The sequence below is a fragment of the Nuphar pumila genome, chromosome 11, assembly GCF_984573655.1.
Source record: "Nuphar pumila chromosome 11, dmNupPumi1.hap1.1, whole genome shotgun sequence".
Lineage (NCBI taxonomy): Eukaryota > Viridiplantae > Streptophyta > Magnoliopsida > Nymphaeales > Nymphaeaceae > Nuphar > Nuphar pumila.
The window spans coordinates 84,437,350-84,459,206 of record NC_143259.1 but is presented as its reverse complement, the minus strand read 5'-3'; the positions used below and the strand labels follow the sequence as shown (position 1 = coordinate 84,459,206).

The 21,857-nt window shown below is 35.5% G+C and overlaps 1 protein-coding gene across 1 annotated transcript in view; it reads left to right on the top strand.

Moving 5' to 3' along the window:
- The window catches only part of LOC149822456 (ARM repeat superfamily protein), a 264,124-nt gene that overhangs the window by 24,120 nt on the left and 218,147 nt on the right, over positions 1-21,857 (top strand). Inside the window, exons 10-12 of the mRNA XM_089981529.1 lie at positions 5,006-5,109; positions 5,239-5,344; positions 14,440-14,526. Coding sequence (XP_089837655.1) covers positions 5,006-5,109; positions 5,239-5,344; positions 14,440-14,526 — 297 coding nt within the window. The remainder of the gene's footprint in view (positions 1-5,005; positions 5,110-5,238; positions 5,345-14,439; positions 14,527-21,857) is intronic.

Here is a 21,857-nt window from a genome sequence, read left to right as displayed (position 1 = left end):
AGGCCTTCTAGCCATTCCAACGGCTAGTCCAACTAGTCATTGGGCTTGCCCAACGTCTAGTTGGTCTAGCATCTTGAGCTCTCTTTTGGCTCTATAAAAGGGAATCTCCCCCATTGTAAAAGGTATGCCTTCTCAAGCATTTTGATGATAAATAAATTATTTATTTTTTTCATTGTTAGCCCTTTAGCGGCTTGTGTGTGTAACTTTTTGTGAGTTTATATCTTTCCTTTAAGTGGCTAATTGTACATGTGCATTCTTGTGTATTCTTGTAGCCCCTAGAGGCATTCATTTGTACACTTTTTCTTGTTTCATTACATGGTATCATAACCTTGAGCTCTTGGAGCTTGTCGGTTCGTGATCATGCTCGTGTTAGAGGTTCGAGAGGTCGTATGGAACCTTCTTGGTGGAACCTTCATCAACTCCTCTCCTCCATCTCTCTATCCTTCTCTTCTCATTCCAATGGCTGATAAAGAAGTTGTCACCGTTGTTCCCATCAAGTTTGATGGGAGCAACTACAACACGTGTGCCACGACGGTGAAGAGAATCCTTATGGGCAAGGATTTGTGGCAATATGTTGATGGTTCCACTCCGAAACCTCAACCTATTCTCACAAAATCCATAGTGGGAGAAGATGGAGAATCTAAAAAGAAACACTCAAAGGAAATGAAAGAGTGAATGCTTTGTTGGATTACAGGAAAGCCTATAAAGAATGGGAGGTTGTCCATGCCAAGGCTCTCTCCCTCTTCATAGGTAGCATGCACGAAGAGCTATGCTCTTACATTCTTGAATTTGAGAGGGCGGATAAAACATGAGAGTTTGTCAAACAAATTTATACCCAAAAAGATGGGACTTGAGAGGTCGAATTCACAATTTCAAGCAAGGGACAAGTCTGTTAGAGAGAACTATAGTGCTCTTAAAAGACTTTGGGACCAAATGACCAAATTGGAGCTTATTTGGGAGATTCTAAATGATGTTTTTCAAATGACAAAACAAATATTTGAGGAGTAACTCTTTTAATTTATGAGAGGCCTTAGGCTCGAATTTGAACAAGTTCGGGTGAATATCATTCATAGGAAAAATTTCTTTCCTTACATGAATTTTTGGCCGAAGTTTGTATAGAGACAAGATTAAAATCTATATAAGAATCCAAAGAGACAAAAGATCACGTGTGGGCCATTTCTAGACCCGAAGTCAACACAAATATTTACAAGCCGCCTCACTTTTCCAAGCCTTATTTTGGGAAGCCTCGCAATGATGACATGAGGAAGATCATATGTCACAATTGTGGAGAATCGAGACACATCATACCCTATTGCCCAAAGTTCAAAGGAAGAGGAGAAAAAAGTGACATCCATATGGACTTCTCAATAGGACAAGAATAGAACCGATGGAGATTCCAAATTCATTGGAATCATGACCTGGATTCAACTAATGGAGGCTTTACAATCACTATTCAAAAACTCATCTTCCTCCATCTCGGGAGCCGCTGTCTCTACGTTATCACCTCCTGGTAAGCTTTCTTGGCTTTTGGATTTCGGAACATCCTATCATATGACCCCAAATGAGCCATTGCTCTCTGATTCTGGCACTAATTTAATTTAAACACATGTTTTTACCGCCGATGGGTCCTCTCTTGACATAAAGGGCATTAAGAACTTAAAAAAAAATTCAAAATTTTTCATTCCCCAAATAAGATTTGTTCCAAAACTTGACTTGAACCTACTTTTCATATCTCAAATTGTTGACCATGGGTGTAGTATTTCTCCTTCTCATCAAACCAATGTTGGGTGCAAGATCTCCAAGTCAGGGAAGTGGATTGGGAAAGGCCATTAGAGAAGATCTCTATTACATGATTCAATTAATTCTTCCAAAATACACTTTTTGTTGCAATATACAAAATGTGAATGTTTTGTGGCATCAAAAGTAGGTCATTATCTCATGTACCACATTTAAATTTTTTTTGCAATGAAGAATTTCATTGTACTAATTACATTATTGGCAAAATAAAGGCTCTTTCATTTCCAAAAAGGAGTTCTTTATCTAATCCTCTTGAATTAGTGCACTCAGATGTGGTTCCGCTCATGTTGTATCAAAAGGTAGTTATGCTTATTATGAAATATTTGTGAATGACTTTTCTAGATACACTTGGATTTATTTTCTTAGGCACAAATATGAAGTTTTTGGAATATTTAAAACTTTTTATAACTTCATCAAAAATCAATTCAAAAATCAAGCCAAAAAAGACCCTGAATGGATAGCAACCATGAATGATGAATTAGAGGCACTTGAGAAATCCAAAACCTGGGAAATAAAAGATTTACCCAAAGAAAAGAAAACCATAGTTAAAACAAAAAATGATGGGACTTTACGGAGACATAAGGCAAGATTAGTAGTTAAAGCCTATTCCTAAGAGTATGATATAGATTATGATGAAAATTTTGCACCTGTAGCTAGGATGACCTTTGTTAGGACACTCATAGTTGTACTTGCTGCCAAGAGTTGGACTATATATCAAATGAATGTAAATAATGCCTTTTTAAATAGGAAATTAAAATAAGAAATTTATATGGATTCACCTCCTGGATATGAAATTCCATCTGGAAAGGTACATTATTTGAAAAAATCCTTGTATGGGTTTAAACAAGCTCTTAAGGCTTGTTATGATAGATTTAGTTCTATAATGATTACAATTGGATTTAAATCTTGTTATATTGACACTGCTTTGTTTATTAAGAAATCTGGTGCAAGTATAATCATTTTGCTTTCTTATGTCGATGATATGATCATCATCGGTGGAAAAAAATAAGGAATACTAAAAATATTCTTAAGGAATATTTTAAGATCATTGACTTTGGATTTCTTAGATTTTTCCTATTAATTGTGGTGGCTTATTTTTTGCGAGGATATTTGCTAACTCAAACCAAGTTTGCTAATGACATTATTGATAGGTCAGGAATTACTGATAAGAAGAGGGTGAATACTCTAGAAGTAATCAATGCTAAGATGAAGAAAGATAATGGATCACCTCTGGAAGATCGCACTCTGCATCGCTAGATGATTGGAACATTGACTTATTTGACTATCAACTAACCTCATGCAGCCCATACTGCAAGTCAATTCCAACACTCACCTACCACAGTTCACATGAGTGTCGTAACGAAAATCACTAGATATTTACAAAATTCTGTTTTTAGGGGTCTTTTGTAGTGTTCCTCACTTTAACTAATTGCCTACTCTGATTCAGATTGGGGAGGAGATCATAATGACATACACTCAACTACTGGTTTCTGTGTCTTTTTAGGTGACTTTCTGTTGTCCTGGAAGTGCAAAAAGTAATATAAAGTATCCTTGTCATCTATTGAAGTTGAGTACTGTGCTATGACTACCACAACATCAGAGATTGTATAGCTGAGAAGGTTACTTGAAGATATGGGGGTTCACCTGCAGATACCATCAAGACTATGCTGTGACAACAAGAGTTCAATATACATAGCGGGCAGCTATACAATTCATGAAAAGACTAAACATATAAAAATGGATTGTCACTATGTGCGTAAAGAATTTTTGAAGAGGACTAGAATTTTTGAAGAAAACTATCACTTTGCTTTATGTCACCTCAAAATATCAGTTGGCTGATTTCTTCACTAAGGCCCTTCCGCCACCTCGGCTTCACTTCCTACTAGACAAAATTTCAGCTTATCTCACCATAAGTTTGAGGGGAGTGTTAATGAATATGTATATATTTGTGTGTATTGGTACATAAATATAGGTATATATTTATTTTTTACATGTACATATTTATCTTTTATACATATGATATGCATGTAATAGGTAGTGCCTATTAGGGGCATTTTAGTCTTTCTATTTTGTAATTGGGTGGACTAGCCCAACTAGACGTTGGAGTAGCCCAATGGCTAGTTGGTCAAGCTATCTTTTGGCTCTATAAAAGGGAATCTCCCTTATTGTATGTAAAAGGTAGGCTTTCTCAGGCATTTTGATGATAAATTATTTATTTTTTTACTTTGTGTAGTCCTTTAGTGACTTGTGTGTGTTTCTTTGTGAGTTTGTATCTTGCCCATAAGTGGCTTATTGTACTTGTGCACTCTTATGTATTCTTGTAGCCCTTTGGGGCATTCATTTGTACACTTTTTCTTGTTTCATTACAGGTTTTCGAAGGGTTTAAAAAATCAATGGCCCACAATGTACCAAAATTCCACGACTCAAACAATCATTTTTTACATAAAAAAAGATTATCCAAACTGTGATCCCTAGCAAACAAACCATGCTGAACACATCTATGATGTCAGATTAAGTGGATACAACTTGCTCTTATGTTTTTCCAACTAGGTTTTACCTTGTACCTATAGTATAAGGTAGTGCATATAGATAGATAGATAGATAGATAGATAGATAGATAGATAGATAGATAGATGACTGTAACCCCTTACCCACCTTTTTAGAAATTTCTGACCCTTTGTGCTCGTACCTGCACCTGTACCTATGTGACAGGGTACAAATAGTTCCAAACTAGAGATGCTTCATAAAAAAATATTCAGGCATTCCAAAGTACTACTAATGCTGATTTCTTACTTTATTTGTATGGTGTGTCCCTCAATGTTTTTCTGCATTTAAAAGAATTGGCAGTCATTGTTGATTTTGGGAGAACCCAGATTCTTGGCAAAGAGTGTGCTTGTATTGAATGCCAGACTTTATGACTTGCATCCACTCATGTTCATGAACCATTGCATTATGGTCTCATGTGATGGGATGCCACTGCATTATGGATGTGTAGCATCTTATGTTTTATTCTTGTTGCTGATATAAAAATGCCACAATTTTAACTGACATTCTTTTCATCAGTGGTTCATGCTTCAAACAGGCAAGCATATGGTCGATAACCTCATCATGACATCACTGTAGTCACATTGTCTCACTCTGCCAGATGCTCTGTCATACATACCTTTGATTGTAACAAATTTTGAATGTCGTTCATGGTGTTTAATAGGTCCGGTTATCATCTGTGGAGGCACTAGGACAGATGGTTGGTCTTGTTAGCAGGACCCAGCTAAAGGCAGGTCTGCCTAGACTCATCCCGGCAATATTGGATTTGTAAGAGCATCACTCAATTTCTTGTTAAAAAAATGATTTCTTGAATTTGGTTATTTCACAATGTTTGAGATAGATGAAGCATAATTATGAAAATTATTGTTATGATACCCTCATTTTTATTCTTCTAAGGTACAAAAAGAATCAAGAGATCGCTTTCCTAGCTACATGCAGTCTCCATAATCTTTTGAATGCCACTTTGCTATCAGAAAGTGGTCCTCCTCTTCTTGATTTCGAGGTAAGAGTCCTGAACCTCAGTCCTCATTAACTGACATATAAACCTAGCTAAACAAGACTTGGATGCAAACGTGTGCATTCCATATTAAATAGTCAGAATTGTACTATGCACAATTCAAAATGAATTTACATCTAACTATGTCAATTGGGAATGGTATGATACAAATTTTCTAAAATTGGATGGAGACCTCTTCTTTTCCATAGAAAGGAAAAGGTAAATTCATGGTTATCAGGAGCTTTTACCTATCTTGGGGTGCTCATTTCCTGGGAATCTGCTTCGTTCACTAGAAGCTAACCACTTTTGAAGTTTAGTTGTCTTATCATGGGAAGCTCTCTTCTATAGACATAATATTTCAACATGAAAATTGGATTTTCACTAAAAGACTACATTTGTATAAGATTTATATTAACAATACCATAGTTGATCTATTTTAATTAGATTGTAGAATGAATCTTAAATGACAACCATTTTCTATTATTTCTTAAAATGCAAATGTTTTCATTTTTAACTAAAAAGTGTTTTACATTATTTATTTAAAAAATATTATTCATTTAAAAGTAAGTCAAGTCTAAAGGTTTGTGCATTAAGCCTATGAATGTATAGTACTTACAGGTAACAAAGACAAGATCATTCAATCGTAAGTGCTCTAATCTGTTCTTTTTCTTTGTATGAAATGCACTGAAAAACTCCAATTTCTCTCACACTCACTGACACTGCACTCTTGACTCAATATATGCTGAGCAAGTGTGGATAATGTCAGAGCATCTCTACTGGACCTACTTCACCATTGATTTGAAAAAAAAAATATCAGTTTAGAATTCGTAAGTATGAGGCTTACAACTTAAAAAGGATAGAATAAATATAATAACAATAGATTTTTAAATGCATGTTTGGCCACAATGAACTATGCAAATGGATTGCATTCTTCCTTCCAAAGTCCCTCTAGCTTTGGTATACACATCCAACTCCATATGAATGGGTTTGTATGCCCTTTCATCTGGATTTAGAGTTTCAATTGTGTTTATGATGCCTTTACTCACTTGCTTCTATATAAGATATGGAGGGGTTCAGGAAATGGGCACAAACATGAATGTCTTGATGAAACTGGCCACTCCATCTCTTATCAATTATTTGTTAAATTGGCCCTTAATATTTTTTCTTACCCTTCAAGTTGTCTCTAATCTATTATTTTGCCTTGTCCTGATCATCATACAAATAGGACATAGTTGACCTTTTATCAATGTCCACTTTCCTCAACACTTTTACAAGTGACACAGTCATCTTCAAAAACATATTGAACAAGCGAATATTATCTCCACGCTAACCCCAATCAGCTTATCTGCAAGCTTTGAAGTGCTCTACTCATATGATGTAAATATCTACTTTAATTTATTTTGATGAATGACAAGGCTCTGTACAATTAAAATATTTGTAGCAAACCTTATCAATGCAAGTTGTATCAACATGGTTCCCTTGGTGAACCTTCTCATCAAGTTTAGTATACGTGAATAATTATTGATGAACCTTGTAATTTTGTTGCATGTCTCAATCACACAAGTTATTTCATCCATCTGTTGTCTTTGACCTGTTTGACATATCAATAGATCTTAAAAACATTATGCTTTTATGACAAGAGACTAAATTTTTTTACTTGGTTGCTTCCTATTCATTTATCCATCGATATGCCATAATAGTGCAAATTGTAGACTTCCAAGATTCCTTAAACTCACCACACCACTGCTTTACTTCTACATCTACTTGCTTTAGAATGTTTCCCCTTAGTGTGTGATAAGAAGGCATCTTGTAACCCAACCTTTATGATGGCTATGACATCAATCATAGCCAGGAACTAAAATGAATTTGCTACATTGAAGAGAGTGCATGTCTCATAAAAGAAGCACCACAATGCTAAGTCTGCATACTCAAGCTGGATACTTGTGGTTGCCCTTAAGGAACAAATCATAGAAGAAGAAAGCAAACTCAATGGAGAAGAAAATGTTATTATTTGGAGCAGTACAAAAAATATAAGGGATGACCCCTCTTTTACAACTTTTCTAGATAGAAATACCCTTACAACATAAATATAATACAAACATATTATATATTATCTAAGTGTGCAGTAATAAAGTGGGTGGTGCGCCCTTTGACCATTGTGCTTGTGGTTGTGTGTGAGTGAGTTGTGCATGCTCTAAGTCCCTTGCACATAGTGGCAGTGCAATGCCCTCTAGTGCTGCACATTGCCTCTTCGACAAAGTATAACGCCCCCAAATTTTAACTGAAAATATATATATTTTTTCAAATATACGAGGTCTCATCTATAGCATTACCTTAACCGAATTGAGCTCTAAGGAGTCAGCCTGCAAGCACCAACGTTTCATAGTTCCCTAGAACGAAATTTGATAAAAAACATCCAACTGATAAAACCCTTTATTTCAAAATCACATCTAATTGAGAATTCACAACGGAAACATTATTTTGAAAATGGTTAAACATTATGGGCACATTACAGGTATTTAAAACAACTTTAACAACCCATAAACTAAACTAATTCATTTCAAATGTTCAGAGAAATAAACAGTAAATCAGAGTAAATATCCATGGGATCTTAATAAAATAATTGGTTTGCATGGTGCCCCCGCAACATCCCGCAAACGCTCCTCAACTCATTCATTACTTGTACATTGTACAAGTAGGGTGTTAGACTTCCAATCAAGTCTCAGTAGTGTGGAAATTGCCTTGAGCAATCGTGTTTGGTGAAGGAAACGATGGGGAAGAGAGAGTGAGTGAGAGAGAGAGAGCTCTTCTTGAGAAATCGGCAGCCCAAAATTTTCTTGGTTACTGTAGCACTAATACATCATTAACTTAATAGGGTTACAATATTTTACAAGGACGAAACTGCCCTGTATTAGTAATTCATATTACATTAAACTACAAAACATGTATGTGTTGTATCGGATATGGATCCTTTACTGGATCCATATCCCCATATCTGTTCCATGTTCTAATACCCTCCCTCAAGTTGCACATGGGAGTGAACCATGTGTAACTTATTCTTCAGATACCAGAAACAGTTACTTGTGAGGCCCTTTGTGAACATATTAACGACTTGATCTTCTGAAAACACATAGATCGGTTCAATTTCTCTGTCTGCTATCTTTTGTTTGATGAACTGTTGATCAATCTCAATATGCTTAGTCCGACTGTGATGAACATGATTGAACGCAATTTGTATAGCACTTTTGTTGTCACACATAAGAGTTGAACTTGAGATATTCTCTCCCATCTCTGTAAGTAAATGCCTAATCCAGGTCACTTCTGCTGTGGTGGCTGCCATGGATCTATACTTTGCCTCTGTGCTAGATCTCGCCACTGCTTTTTGTTTTCTCGTGGATTTTCTCATCCGTTGAGACTAGAATCAACGCCAATATCATAAAGTTTAAAAAGACTTCTCAAGCATGAGAGTATCTTGAGAAGATGTACACTTCTAGAGACTTGTCCCATAAGTATTACCTCCAAAAGAGGGCTCTAGCCCTTCTTCAAGGAGAGATGACTATAAGAGAATATTTTGCCGAACTTTCATCCATTTGAGATGAGCTTGCTATGCTCGAACCTAAGTGGAGTGGAGAAGCCATAGAGCTTCGTCATAAGCAACTAGAAGAAGATCGTTTTTCCAACTTTTTGAATGGGCTAAGGCCCGAGTTTGAGCAAATTAGATCTTCTCACCTATCCTCCTTCACTTCTCCCTCTCTTGAAGACAATCATTACTAAATTAAGTGGAGAGGAAACTCGTATGGGCATTAGCAAGCAAAATCCAAGTGTTCTTGCAATACCCACAAATCAAGATGAGTGTGATGGAGCTAATGCCATTTCTAGGCCATATAAACCTCCTTATTTTAAAAGCCAAAATCAAGATGGTCAAGGCAGAAGAAGGGACTAGGCCTGTAATGTGGCCCAACATAAAGACATAAATGTTTGGCACAAAAGACTTGGTCATTCCAATATCACCAAGTTGTCCTATTTGGATTTTACTAAAAATCTTTGTAAAAGTACTTTCTCTTGTAATGATTGCATTCTAGGAAAATGAGAAGTATGCCTTTTGAACAAAGATCTATGTTTACCAATAAACCTTTTGAAATTATTCATTCGGATGTTTGGAGATTGACACCCGTTATATCCAAGGGAGGTTTTGCCTATTATGTGATTTTTGTGGATGATTTTTCACGATATTATTGGATTTATTTTCTCAAACATAAGCATAAAATTTTTTCGTGTTTTAAATAATATCATATGATGATAAAAAATCAATTTAATAGTAATTTAAAGATATTTAGGACCGATTTCGGAGGTGAATATCTCTCTAATGAATTTAAAAAATATCTTGAAGACTATGGTGTTGTCCATCAAAGATCGTGTCCTAAGACCCCACAAAAAAATGGTTTGGTCGAAAGGAAGCATAGGCATATCATTGAAAGCACTAGAACCCTTCTTATTTTTCAAAGTATTCCAAAAAATTTTTGGGCCGATGCGGCTCTTGCTTCCGTTTATCTTATTAATCGTCTTCCATTCAAAAATTTAGATAAAAATTTTCTTTTTAAGGCTCTATATGAAAAAGAATCCGATTATAGTAGATTGAGAGTTTTTGGTTGTAAGTGCTTTGTCCTTACAGATAAAAATGACAAACTCTCACCAAAAGCCATTTCTTGTGCTTTTCTTGGCAATTCCGAAATCCAAAAAGGGTTTCGATGTTATGATACTAAGAGTGATAAGTTATATGTCTCAAGGAATGTAACGTTTTTGGAAAATGATAGTGGTTTTGAAAAGAATGAATCTCATTTAGAAAATGCCGACTATTCCTTTCTTTTTGATCTATTATCTAAAGATGATGATATCTCTAGTGATGATGAATCAACATATAACAGTGACAAAGTGGTTGAAATCAACAAATTAGAAGAACCTAGTGAATCTATGTCCACACATGATTCAAATCCTAGAAGAACCGAAAGAACATTGCCAAAATTATGTTGTGATAATAAAAGTGCAATCTACATTGCCAAAAAATCATACATTTCATGAGCGCACGAAGCATATCCTGATGGACTGCCACTATGTTCGTGAAAAATATTTAATAAGAACCATTGACCTTATGTCATATCAGAATATCAATTGGCAGATTTCTTCACCAAGGCGCTGTGCTCTCCAAGATTTAACTTCCTTCTTGGCAAACTTTCGGTTATCTCACCTTAAGTTTGAGGGGGGTGTATTCTCTTTTTATTTTTTTATTTCTTTCTTTTTTACTTTTTTTATTTTTTGCTTTTTCATATTGTAATTATACCGGGAGAAAGTGTAGCTACACAACATAGAGTCTTAATTTTAGATCTTAGAATTAGACAATACCGCAAAAGGGATAGACATATGATGAATCCTAGAATTAAGTGGTGGGCACTGAAAGAAGCTAAACAAGGAATGTTTATAGAGCGGGTAGTTAAGAAAGTTGATTGGTGTCTCGAGGAGGATTCAAAATCTATGTGGAATAAGATAGCGGGTGACATGAGAAAGGTGGCTAAGGAGGTATTGGGTGAGTCTAAAGGCGGTGCACCGCTAGGTAAGGATACATCGTGGTGGAACGAGGATGTCAAATTAGCTATTAAGGTTAAAAGAGAGTGTTATAGAAATCTAAGTAAAAATCGTGATAATGAGAATTTGGAAAAGTATATGATAGCAAAGAAGGAAGCTAAAAAAGTAGTTCAGAACGCCAGGGATAAGGTATATAAGGAGGTTTATGACAAGTTGGATACCAAAGAGGGTGAGAAGGATATTTATAGACTTGCAAAGATGAGAGATAGGAAATCGAGGGATCTGGGTATGGTTAGATGTATCAAAGATGAAACGCAAAGGGTTTTAGTCAAAGATGAGGAAATTAAGGAGAGATGGAAAGATTATTTTGATAAGCTATTTAATGAAAGTCATGCTCAAGATCTTGGAGACTTTTCAATTCCTTTTCATGAGATGAATCGTGACTTCATGCGCAAGATTCAAAAGAAAGAAATTGCAGAGGCTTTGAAGAAAATGAAATCAAGAAGGACAGTTGGTCCAGATGGTATACCTATCGAGGCTTGGAAATGCTTGGGAGAGAAAGGTTTAGAATGGTTGACAAATCTTTTTAAGAAGATTTGGCGGACAAATAAGATGCCTAATGAGTGGAGGAAGAGTACTTTGGTGCCTCTATATAAGAATAAGGGTGATATACAAGATTGCACAAACTATCGTGGTATAAAACTCATAAGTCATACTATGAAACTTTGGGAGAGGGTGATTGAGTCTAGGTTGAGGAAGATTGTCATGATATCGGAGAATCAATTTGGTTTTATGCCTGGAAGATCAATTATGGAAGCTATACATCTTCTTACACAACTTATTGAGAGAAATAGAGAGAGGAACAAAGATTTGCATATGGTTTTTATTGATTTGGAGAAGGCTTACGATAGAGTACCTAGGGACGTTCTCTGGTGGACAATGATGAAGAAAAATGTTTCTCTCAAGTACATTAGTATAATTAAAGATATATATGAAGGAGTAGTAACCGATGTCCGCACTTGTGGAGGGGTGACAACCAATTTTCCTATAACGGTTGGGTTACATCAAGGATCTGCTTTAAGCCCTTTCCTATTTGCTATAGTGATGGATGAACTTACGAGATCAATTCAAGAAAATGTGCCGTGGTGTATGTTGTTTGCTGATGATATTGTTTTGATTGTTGAGTCTAGAGCTGGGGTTAATGCTAAGTTAGAATTATGGAGACAGACATTGGAAGCAAGAGGTTTTAAGTTGAGTAAGAGTAAGACATAATACATGGAATATCGATTTAGTAAGCAACGAAGTAGTGATGGGAGTGTAGTGAAGCTTGGTGAGCACAAAATCCGGTGGATGATTCTTTCAAATATTTGGGATGTATCATTCAAAAGTATGGAGAAATTGATGGAGATGTAAATCATAGGATAAAGGTTGGGTGGATGAAATGGAAGAGTGCAACTGGAGTGTTGTGTGATCGTAGAATGCCATTGCGGTTGAAGGGAAAGTTTTATAGGACGACTATTAGGCCCGCTTTACTACATAGTACGGAATGTTGGGCTGCCAAGAGACATCATATTCAAAAAATGAGTGTGGCTGAGATGCGTATGCTGAGATGGATGTGTGGAAATACAATAAAAGATAAGATTCGGAACGAGGAGATACGTAAGAAGGTAGGCGTTGCACCCATTGAAAATAAGATGAGAGAGAATCGTTTACGGTGGTTTGGACATATTCGACGAAGGCCTAATGATGCTCCAGTTAGAAGGATGGAGAAATGGGAAAATATATTAGTTAAAAGAGGTCGGGGTAGGCCTAGGAAGACATGGATGGAGGTGATAAGAATGGATATGAATGCTTTGAACCTCACCGAGGACATGGCATTGGATAGAAATGAATGGAGGAGAAGGATTCATGTGGAAGACCCATAATGATTTTCTTTGTTGGTTCATATCTCCGACCCCAATTGTTTTGGGATGAAGGCGTAGTTGTTGTTGTGGTTGTTGTGTATATTGTAATATGGGGGGGGGGACAACATATACGTTGGAGCCTCCCTATAACCGTTGGATTCCCCTCCCCCCCTTCTCATTTGTGTATATATAGGGGTGATCCCCCTCTAGCCTTTCTATGCTTTTGTAAAGCCCCTCTTGGGACCCAATATATTGAAGTTGATATTTTTTATGCTCTTGTGCATTTGTATCCGTGCCTTTGTGCACTTGTGAGAGTTCTCATTTGTGCCTTTGTGCACACTTCGTGTTTCTAGCATTGTGTTTATACATAAAATCTCCTTTTATAGAGATTTTCACATAGCCAAGCAAAAAATTTAGCCCTGTGACACTAACCATGATACCAATGTGTTGGCATGGGGAAAAACATGGTGGATGAGGGTTGAGGACTTTATGGATTTGGTCACTAAAGAGTGGCTTAGACCTATTGAAGTCAAATAGGAGGGATTTAAGTTCAAAAAGTTGCAGCTGCTCAGGAAGAGGATTGTAGAGTGGACAAAGGAGCTTGTCTGTAACGCTTTAATCATACCAATAAATGGGAACTGGAATCATCACTGTTGCAGATGAGTCAGCAGCACTTACACTATGATGGTGAGAATTCAAGTGAAAAAACAAGGAAATGGTGAACAAAATTAAGGTGTGTAGAATCAGCAATGAGTTTGGATGGAAGCAAAGATCACACATTGTTTAGCTGAATAATGGTGCTTTAAATACCAGTTTTTCATCGTACTTCTTCGAATAGAAGAATTTATAACATCCCTTTCATTAGAATTGATGGAAAATTGGTGGAAGATCAGGATTTCATCGTGAAAGTAACAAAATTCTTTAAACTAAAATTGGGGGACCACAAAGTGGGCAGAGTTTTTTTCTTGATTTTAATTTGCTGGTGATTAAGGAAGAGGAAGCAATCCAATTGGGGACCGAGTTTTCGTCTTGCTGTGTATGTGTAATCCGTGTCCATAGATATTTGATGAACACAGAAGGTACTTATTTTTTCTCTCTTTCCCCCACCCTTCAATCCTCACTTGATACCAATGGATGTTAGATGAGGTGGTTAGAGTGATAGATTATTGTTCTTTGTTCTTTTTTCAGTGACAGTTTATTGATTACCCTTCCTGAAACTCTTTTGTTTGTTTGGGTTTCTTTTAACAGCTGTATACATCTTTAGTCTTGGAGCACAGTCTGGTGCATTGTTGATAATGTAACGAAGAAGCTACACAATTCTGGTTAGAGGGGCTTACAATGTATTCCTTACTGTTTTCAGAGTTTAAACTCACAGTCTAGTGGCATGTGGATAATATAACTACGAAGCTCATCTGGCAGTCCTAATTTTAGAATTACATAATTCCTAGGTTGAAAGGAACAACAATGTATTCTCGTTTGTCCCGCGAGTTGAATGAACATATTACTACTGTGCTAAATTTTTGAGATTTTGCATATACTGATAATTACCAAGCATATTTTTCTGAAGGCCTCACAGATGCATATGCATTTTCTATAATATATGGAAAATACTTGCAGGAACTTGTCATTATTTTACGGACCCTCCTTCCAGTTATTTGCATAAGCAACAGCAGGGATGGCTCCAATTTTTCTACTGGACTTAAGGTAAAATTTATTGAAAGACTTCTTCCAATGTGGAGTATTTTTTTGTTGTAAATGTGGTAAGGCTAGTCAGAACTAACTTGGAAGTATTACCTTCGATAAGTAATTATTATACTCATTGTGCTTATTTTCAGGTAAGTTTGCTCTTTAAATGTATTATTTATTCAAGAACTTTAAGTTCAGAAATAGCTCTATAGTTGTCCATGTATGTTTCTACTGGGCAATGGGATATGAATTTCATGTGCCTGTGTTCATTTGTCATTCAGTTGCTTTTTATATACTTCCGATATCATTTTTGTCATTGCTGTAGTATCTGTTTTTATTCCAAGTAATGGAAGTTGTGACAAGCCTGGTGCATCCTGATGCTCTCTCTGCATTTTTTTCTTCTATATCTATATTCTCTTCTGCCTTTTATCTCATTAAAACCCGTGTCTCAGTTTGGTATTAGAGCTTCATCGTGGTCAATGGAGAGTTCCAAGAGTTAAAACCAGGTGTCACATGGGGGCACCAAAATAGCAACACATAACAGTACTTGCTATTATGATGGGTAAAAATAAAAGAATGTACTTGAAAACAAATATATATGCTGAAAGCAAGGCATGGCCAGAACACTTTGGTCTGATCTATAAAAAATGACTGAAACTTGAGGAATGAGATTTATTTCATAAATTTCGTGGCTTATACAATCCATGCAACCGCATATAGCCAAGATGTTCCTATAATTTGACATACTCTAGAAAAGTATATACAAGGAAGAAGAATAGCATAGCAAGCTAGTGTTCCTTCATTGATTACTACAGTGAACTTGGAAGCTTGTGGAATGGAGTAAGTCCATATGGTTGTGTTCAATGCCCTCATTGTTCTGAGTAGAAAGAAGAAATTGAGGAAAGAGTGATTTTCTTTGGAAGAGTATGAGGGTGTCAAGGAAAGTATGATTGGTTGAAATGAATTCACTGCCGAGAAATTGCCCTTTTAAACTTGTCACTATGGTTGTGCCATAGTGAATTATTTTCTTGTTTGGTGATCGTGTGTTCTTGTTGGATCATTCTGTTTTGAGGCTCCAATACACTTCATTACATGGTATCAAAGCAAGACATCTTGGTCTTGGTATCTTGTTCGTGTTCGTGCTTTGATGTACGGCTTGGACTCGAGACTCATATTTCGGTATGCATTTTCTTTGGATTCTCTACTTTAAATATTTATGGTATATATTTAAAAATGTGTTTGAAATATTGTGGTTGTTTATTAAATATGTTAAAAATTATATGTTTTCAAATTAATTAAAATTAGAATTTGCGGAAATTATTATCTTTTGATATATGTTTTTGCGTAAGCATGTTTACTTGAAATATATGTTTTGATTATGAGTTTGTATATTTTTTTTTGAAAAATATCATCATGAAAATTATATTTTGCAAGAGTATGTGGTTTCTTAAAAGTCTTAAATACTATGCTTATTCATGTTGTTTGCCAAATACTATTTCTTTTTGTTGCATGTATTATCATAATGATCATTGGTGACTTTAAGCATGTGCCAAAGCATGATTTTTAGGTATATTATGTGAATTTCATGTCAAACATGGGTGCCTTAAGAACTTTAGATTCTTGTATGATGTATACCTGGAGTCATCATGATTTTAAATTCTTTGGTTATGCGTGGATATTTTGTATGCTCTCATATCAACATGCTCATCTCCCATATTTTTATGATTATGTGGCTTTAATGGTTGACTTTAATTTTCATAGCTTTTGTATAGTATATATGGCTATAAGTTATTAGATTATCTTATTGCTTTGAGTATTCATGATTAGTGGTAATTATGTATGCTCTTATTTGAGTTTTTTCAAATCGATTCTTATGTATGAACTCTCTTATTTGGAAATTTCTTTTCATGTGCTTATACGCCTTCTTATGGAATTTGTTTTGTCCATCACAAAATTTTATATGATGCATCATTTCTTTTTTGGCCTTGTTGTTAGGTCAGAGTTTAGCTGTTGAGGTGAGTTATGTGTGCACCTCAAGTCATCTTATCAGTCTGAAATATCAAGTTTATGAGTATCATGTTGACACTTGTCTTGGGTCTGATTGATAGTTGATTGGCCTTTGGATCCATGTTACTTTTGGTTAACCAGGGTGAGTTATCTACACCTCCATTTTCGTCCGTTTAGATTGTCGAATTATAGTTTGGTTCTCACTGACAGTTGTTTGATCTTTTGTTCTGTGAGTGTGAGTCTGTTATATCACTCATTTGTATATTTGGCCATTGTTATTATGACAAATGCTTATAATTATGTTTACTTATGATGGCTATCTATTTTTGAAACCATGGTGTTTCGAAAGTTTGTAAAATTTAATATTCGGAGAAAAGATTTTTGTTTATCAGTTTTACAGTTAAAAATGTAAATATATATATACAAAGTATATGCATTATGTACATAAGTGTTTATATATATATATAATGTAACTAGATTAGTTTAGTTTTTTAGCTTTTTACTTTTTTGGTTTGAATTCATCTAGTCAACAAATGTTGACTAGTCAACTCAAGAGACGTTGAGAAGGTCTAACAGCTCTATTTAGAGCCGTTGGGCCTCTCCCAACGTCTCTTTGGATTATGTATATAAGGGGGTGAAACCCCCTCACAAATGTATGCTTCTTGCATGGATTTATATCAATAAAATATTATTTTTTTGAGTCGCTGGGCCTCTCCCAATGTGTCTTTGGGGACTCTTTGGATTGTGTATATAAAGGGGTGAAACCGTCTCACAAATGTATGCGTCTTGCATGGATTTATATCAATAAAATATTATTGTTTAGCCTCTTGTGTTGACCCCTTTAGTGGGTTTTGTGTGTGAGCCCATTTATGGCTTATTGTCTCTTTACTTTGGTATTTTGGTGCACTTTGTTGTGGCTCTTTTTCGTGTCCACTTTAGTGATTTGGTGAACATTGTTGGAGGCCTTCATTTCCTTACATGGTATCAGAGCTTGGTGATGAAGTTGAAATTGTTTTCGGTACATTAGGAATCGTGCCACTTCAAATTTGAGAGTGTTGAAGCTCTCTTGCAATTTCTATTCGAAGTGCTCGTGATTGGTGGCATTTGCTTGGTGGTAGAGTGCTCGTGACTTCCACCTTTACTCGTTCTTTTCTCTCCTCTTTCTCTATTTTTTTCTTTTGTCTTACCCGTATAAAAATGGATGATAATGAAAATGTCACTATAAAACCCATTAAGCTCAATGATTCAAACTATGTAACATGAGATTGAATTATGAAGCACTTTATATGGGAAAAAAGGTTGTGGAAATTAGTGGATGAGACCGATCCGGAATCCAAACTAATCCTTACCAAAGTAGAAGGTGAAAAAGAGGTACCTCTTACGGAGGTTGAGAAAAATAAAGCAATGACCACTTATGAGAAGAAGTGGAAGGAATGGAGAATGAGACATGCCAAGATTATGTCTTGGTTCATTAGTAGCCGATGTTATTATTTGCAGTTTTATAATCATTTGTGAGGTGAGATATGTGCACCTCTTATGGTTGTAGCTGGTTTGTATTGTCAGATAGCCAATATTGCTGGTGCATGGTCACTGATATGCTTATTTTTTGATCTCTTGTCCTATGCATTAGTACACTTGAATTGTGAGGCTTTTTGGGTTGGAGGTCAAAGAGGTGGTTGCATGTGGTGAGCAAATTGGTGTTGAGATTTTGCAAATATCATTTCTTTTGTTATGTGGTATTTTTTAAAATTTCTGTTCATAACATTTTTAAACCTTTACTACTCATTTTCCCTTGTAATGATGTTTATCTGTGATATTAAACCTTGTTGTATGTGGGATTCTGAGTTTTCTCATTGTTTCTGTTGGGCATTTGTATGAATATGGGTACCTTTTTGTAAAACCCTTTTCATGAATATTCTATTTTCTCCTTGCATGGATTTAACTCTTTGTTGAGTTGTCTTGTTTAATTGTTCTCTTTTGATCCTGTTCGTAATATTTAAAGGTTCATATTTATGTGTTAAATATGACTACATGATAAATATATGTGTTGATTACCTTAAATGCATGAAGTTAACTCCCCTTTGTTGTTGGTTGTTTTTAAGTTCTCACATCTTATGCATGATTGTGGAGTTTGCTTAGTATGCTTTACTTTCTCATTTTGAAGTATTGGAATATTATGCATGCATGATTATTTAATAACATGTGCTTTTGTGCTTAAATTTTCCAATCAGTATCTAGGAAATGTGTTAATTTTGCGATTACATTATTCTAAATTAGATTCCTTTGAAGAATGATCATCCTATATATGTTTTTGATTTTTTCAAAATTGTTTTTAAACCTTTTTTATTATCTTTAAAATTCTGTGCTTAAAATTATTAAAACATTTTGTCTTAACACTCATCTTTTTGGATATTTTATATATACATATTGTATTTTTGGTTTGTTTGGTCATCCTCTCTCCATAATCTATAACTAATATAGTTAATTTTGAAATCTTCTTTTATGTTTTATGATATATATATATATATCCTTGTGTATAGTTGGGATGTTTTGTTAGTTCTATTTACAAGTTCTCAAGTATTGATGATATTGAAGATGTAACGACCACAAACTGACCTTCGAAAAGCTGCGGATTTTTTGGTTAAACATTGCGGAAAACATCCCAAGGATCGGGGGTACATTACAGATTTAATTAACACAACCCAACAATAACTCTAGACATAATATAAATCAAATTAGGAATTGAAATTGAATTTATTTAAATCAAATAGTTCCCAATGAGGGTTCATATAGTTCCCCAAAATAAAAACAGACTATCCCATGTACTTTAGAACCCGGGCCATCAGATCATAACCCTCGTGCCCTCCAGCCAGTTGGTCTCTCCAGCACGGTGCTTCATTACTTGATTTTTTTTTAAAAACCGGGTAAGTACCAAAGTTCTCGGACGAGACCTTCTCAAAATCCAACAATGAAGAATTCAACATAGATCAAATCAAACACAAGTTTAAGACCGCTGTACAAACAATACTCATATAGAACTACTTACAACTTAAGCAGTTCATGTTAGAAATCAACAATTTCATCCTAAATTAAACATTTAAGGATGCATAAAATCAGTGCTAAACATTTATGGATGAATGAATCAATGCAACATGTATGGATAACTTTTTAAGTTCAATTATTAGTCTTGCTTTTGCGTGCATGTCTCTATTTAATGTACATAAATTTAATTTTTACTTTCTTACAAACCTGCAAATACTAAAAAATGGGCAAAGTTCTCTACAACCGTGGCCAGGAACATGAACCACATATCGGGTTCTTGGGAACAATAAATGCACACGGTATTTAGTATCTTCATGACCCCCATGACCGCCATCTAAGGTTCTCACCCTTTCAGAGAGACCAAAAAAGAAACTTATTACACTGTTTGGTCTCTTTTACCAATCTTAATCAATTAAAGGTTCTTCACACAAGAACAATTATGCAAATCAACATACAATAACAATTTTGGTCCCTTGGCTTGTCACATCAACAATGTAATTCAGTGTTGTGAAAAGCATTGAGTCGTAGTGCGGCTTTCAACCCAAAACTGAGGTGAGGCGTAAAGCGTAAGCCTCAATTTTTTTTTGAAAACTTAAAAAAATTTATAAAAAAATATCTAAAAATATAAATAAATAAAGAAATGCTTTATTGATGAAGTAACAACCACTAAAATATCAAATCAGTACTAAAAAATATGAGATTAACATATAAAATAAGGGGCTAAAAGAAGAAGATAAGGGCATGCTACAGATGGTATCTTCAGACCACTAATGCAGGAACTCACACCTCCACTTACCATCCAATGAGAAAAACACGTACAACTACACACACTATAATGCTAGTATTATCTCTTACAACAAAGAAAATTTTATTTACTGTATTACTTTTCCCAAGTATTTTTACAAAGAGGGTTTCATTTCAGTGATCATGAGCATGAGTCAATTCTTTAGAAGAAAGAATGTAGTTGAGCACACTAACATAAGCAACACAGGCACTCAATCATGATAGGTATTGATGAAGATAGCATAAGCAACAATATCAATGTTACACATCACAGAGTACCTTACTAAGTAGCCAACTGTGTAGCACAATCTCTATGGTATAGATGTCGACAAGGCAAAGTGATTAAACTATCACCCATTTTGTACTCCATGCAACATATAACACATCTGTAAAACATAACCAACTGTAAAACTTCTTTCTTTCTTTTATTTTTTTTTGCATCTCACCCCTCAGGCTGGTGCCTTGAGGCGCAGAGGCCCTCACCTCAAGGCGAGGCGTGCCTTTTGCTCCTCAAGGCACGTTTTTGATAACACTGGTGTAATTATTTCAAAAACCAATTTTTCAACAAATCATTTTGCAATGCAAACTACAATTTAACATTTAATAAGCAACACATGCTCATGGCCTCAAAAGGCACAACAGAGGTTTATACATTACCACAATAAGATAACATTGCAAAAATTTCAGTGAACATGAAGCACACTGAGACATTTAAATTTTCATGTTCACAATACAACTCATGGTACAATCACAAAAATTTGATGAATACATATTGAACCATGTATCACAATTTTGAATATTAACCCTGACCCAAACTAATTTTTATTTATTTTTATGTTTGTGAAAGGCAGGGAGGAGGAAGGAGGAGGAGGAGGAGGAGGAGAAGGAAGGTGGAGAAGGAAGGGGAAGGAAAAAGAAGATGAAAGAGGAAGAGGAAGAGGAAGAGGAGGAGAAGGAAGAAAATGATGACAGAGGAAGAGGAAGAGGAAGAGAGTGAAGAAAAAAGAGGAAGAGCAGAAGGAAGAAGAAGACGAAAGAGGAACAAGAACAAGAATAGGAGAAGGAAGAGAGAGAGAGAGAGAGAGAGAGAGAGAGAGAGAGAGAGAGAGAGAGAGAGAGAGAGAGAGAGAGTACCTCCTCCTCATCTTCTTCTTCTCGCAACAATCTCAAAGATAGAGAAAGTAAAAAGGGGAAGGGCCCCTCCCCTTTTCTAAGAATTCTTATATATGGATCCTAATATAGTGGATCCATATATAATCCTGACCCAAACCCGAATCGAGCCTTCAAAATGGGGCATGTGCAGTGTCGAGCTCTACAGAGTGAAAAATGCATCGAGTGTAGGACTGTGCGGTATGTGTTGGCTTGATCAGTGATGTGTGGTGGTAGCATGACATGCGATAGGCAATGATATTGTCGTTGGTGCGATGGCGTGTGGCGGCACAAACGTAGAACGTTGTTTGGTTAAGTAATGCCAGCGGATCAAAAGATTTTGCCTTTGTGGATTTGGTTAAGGACTT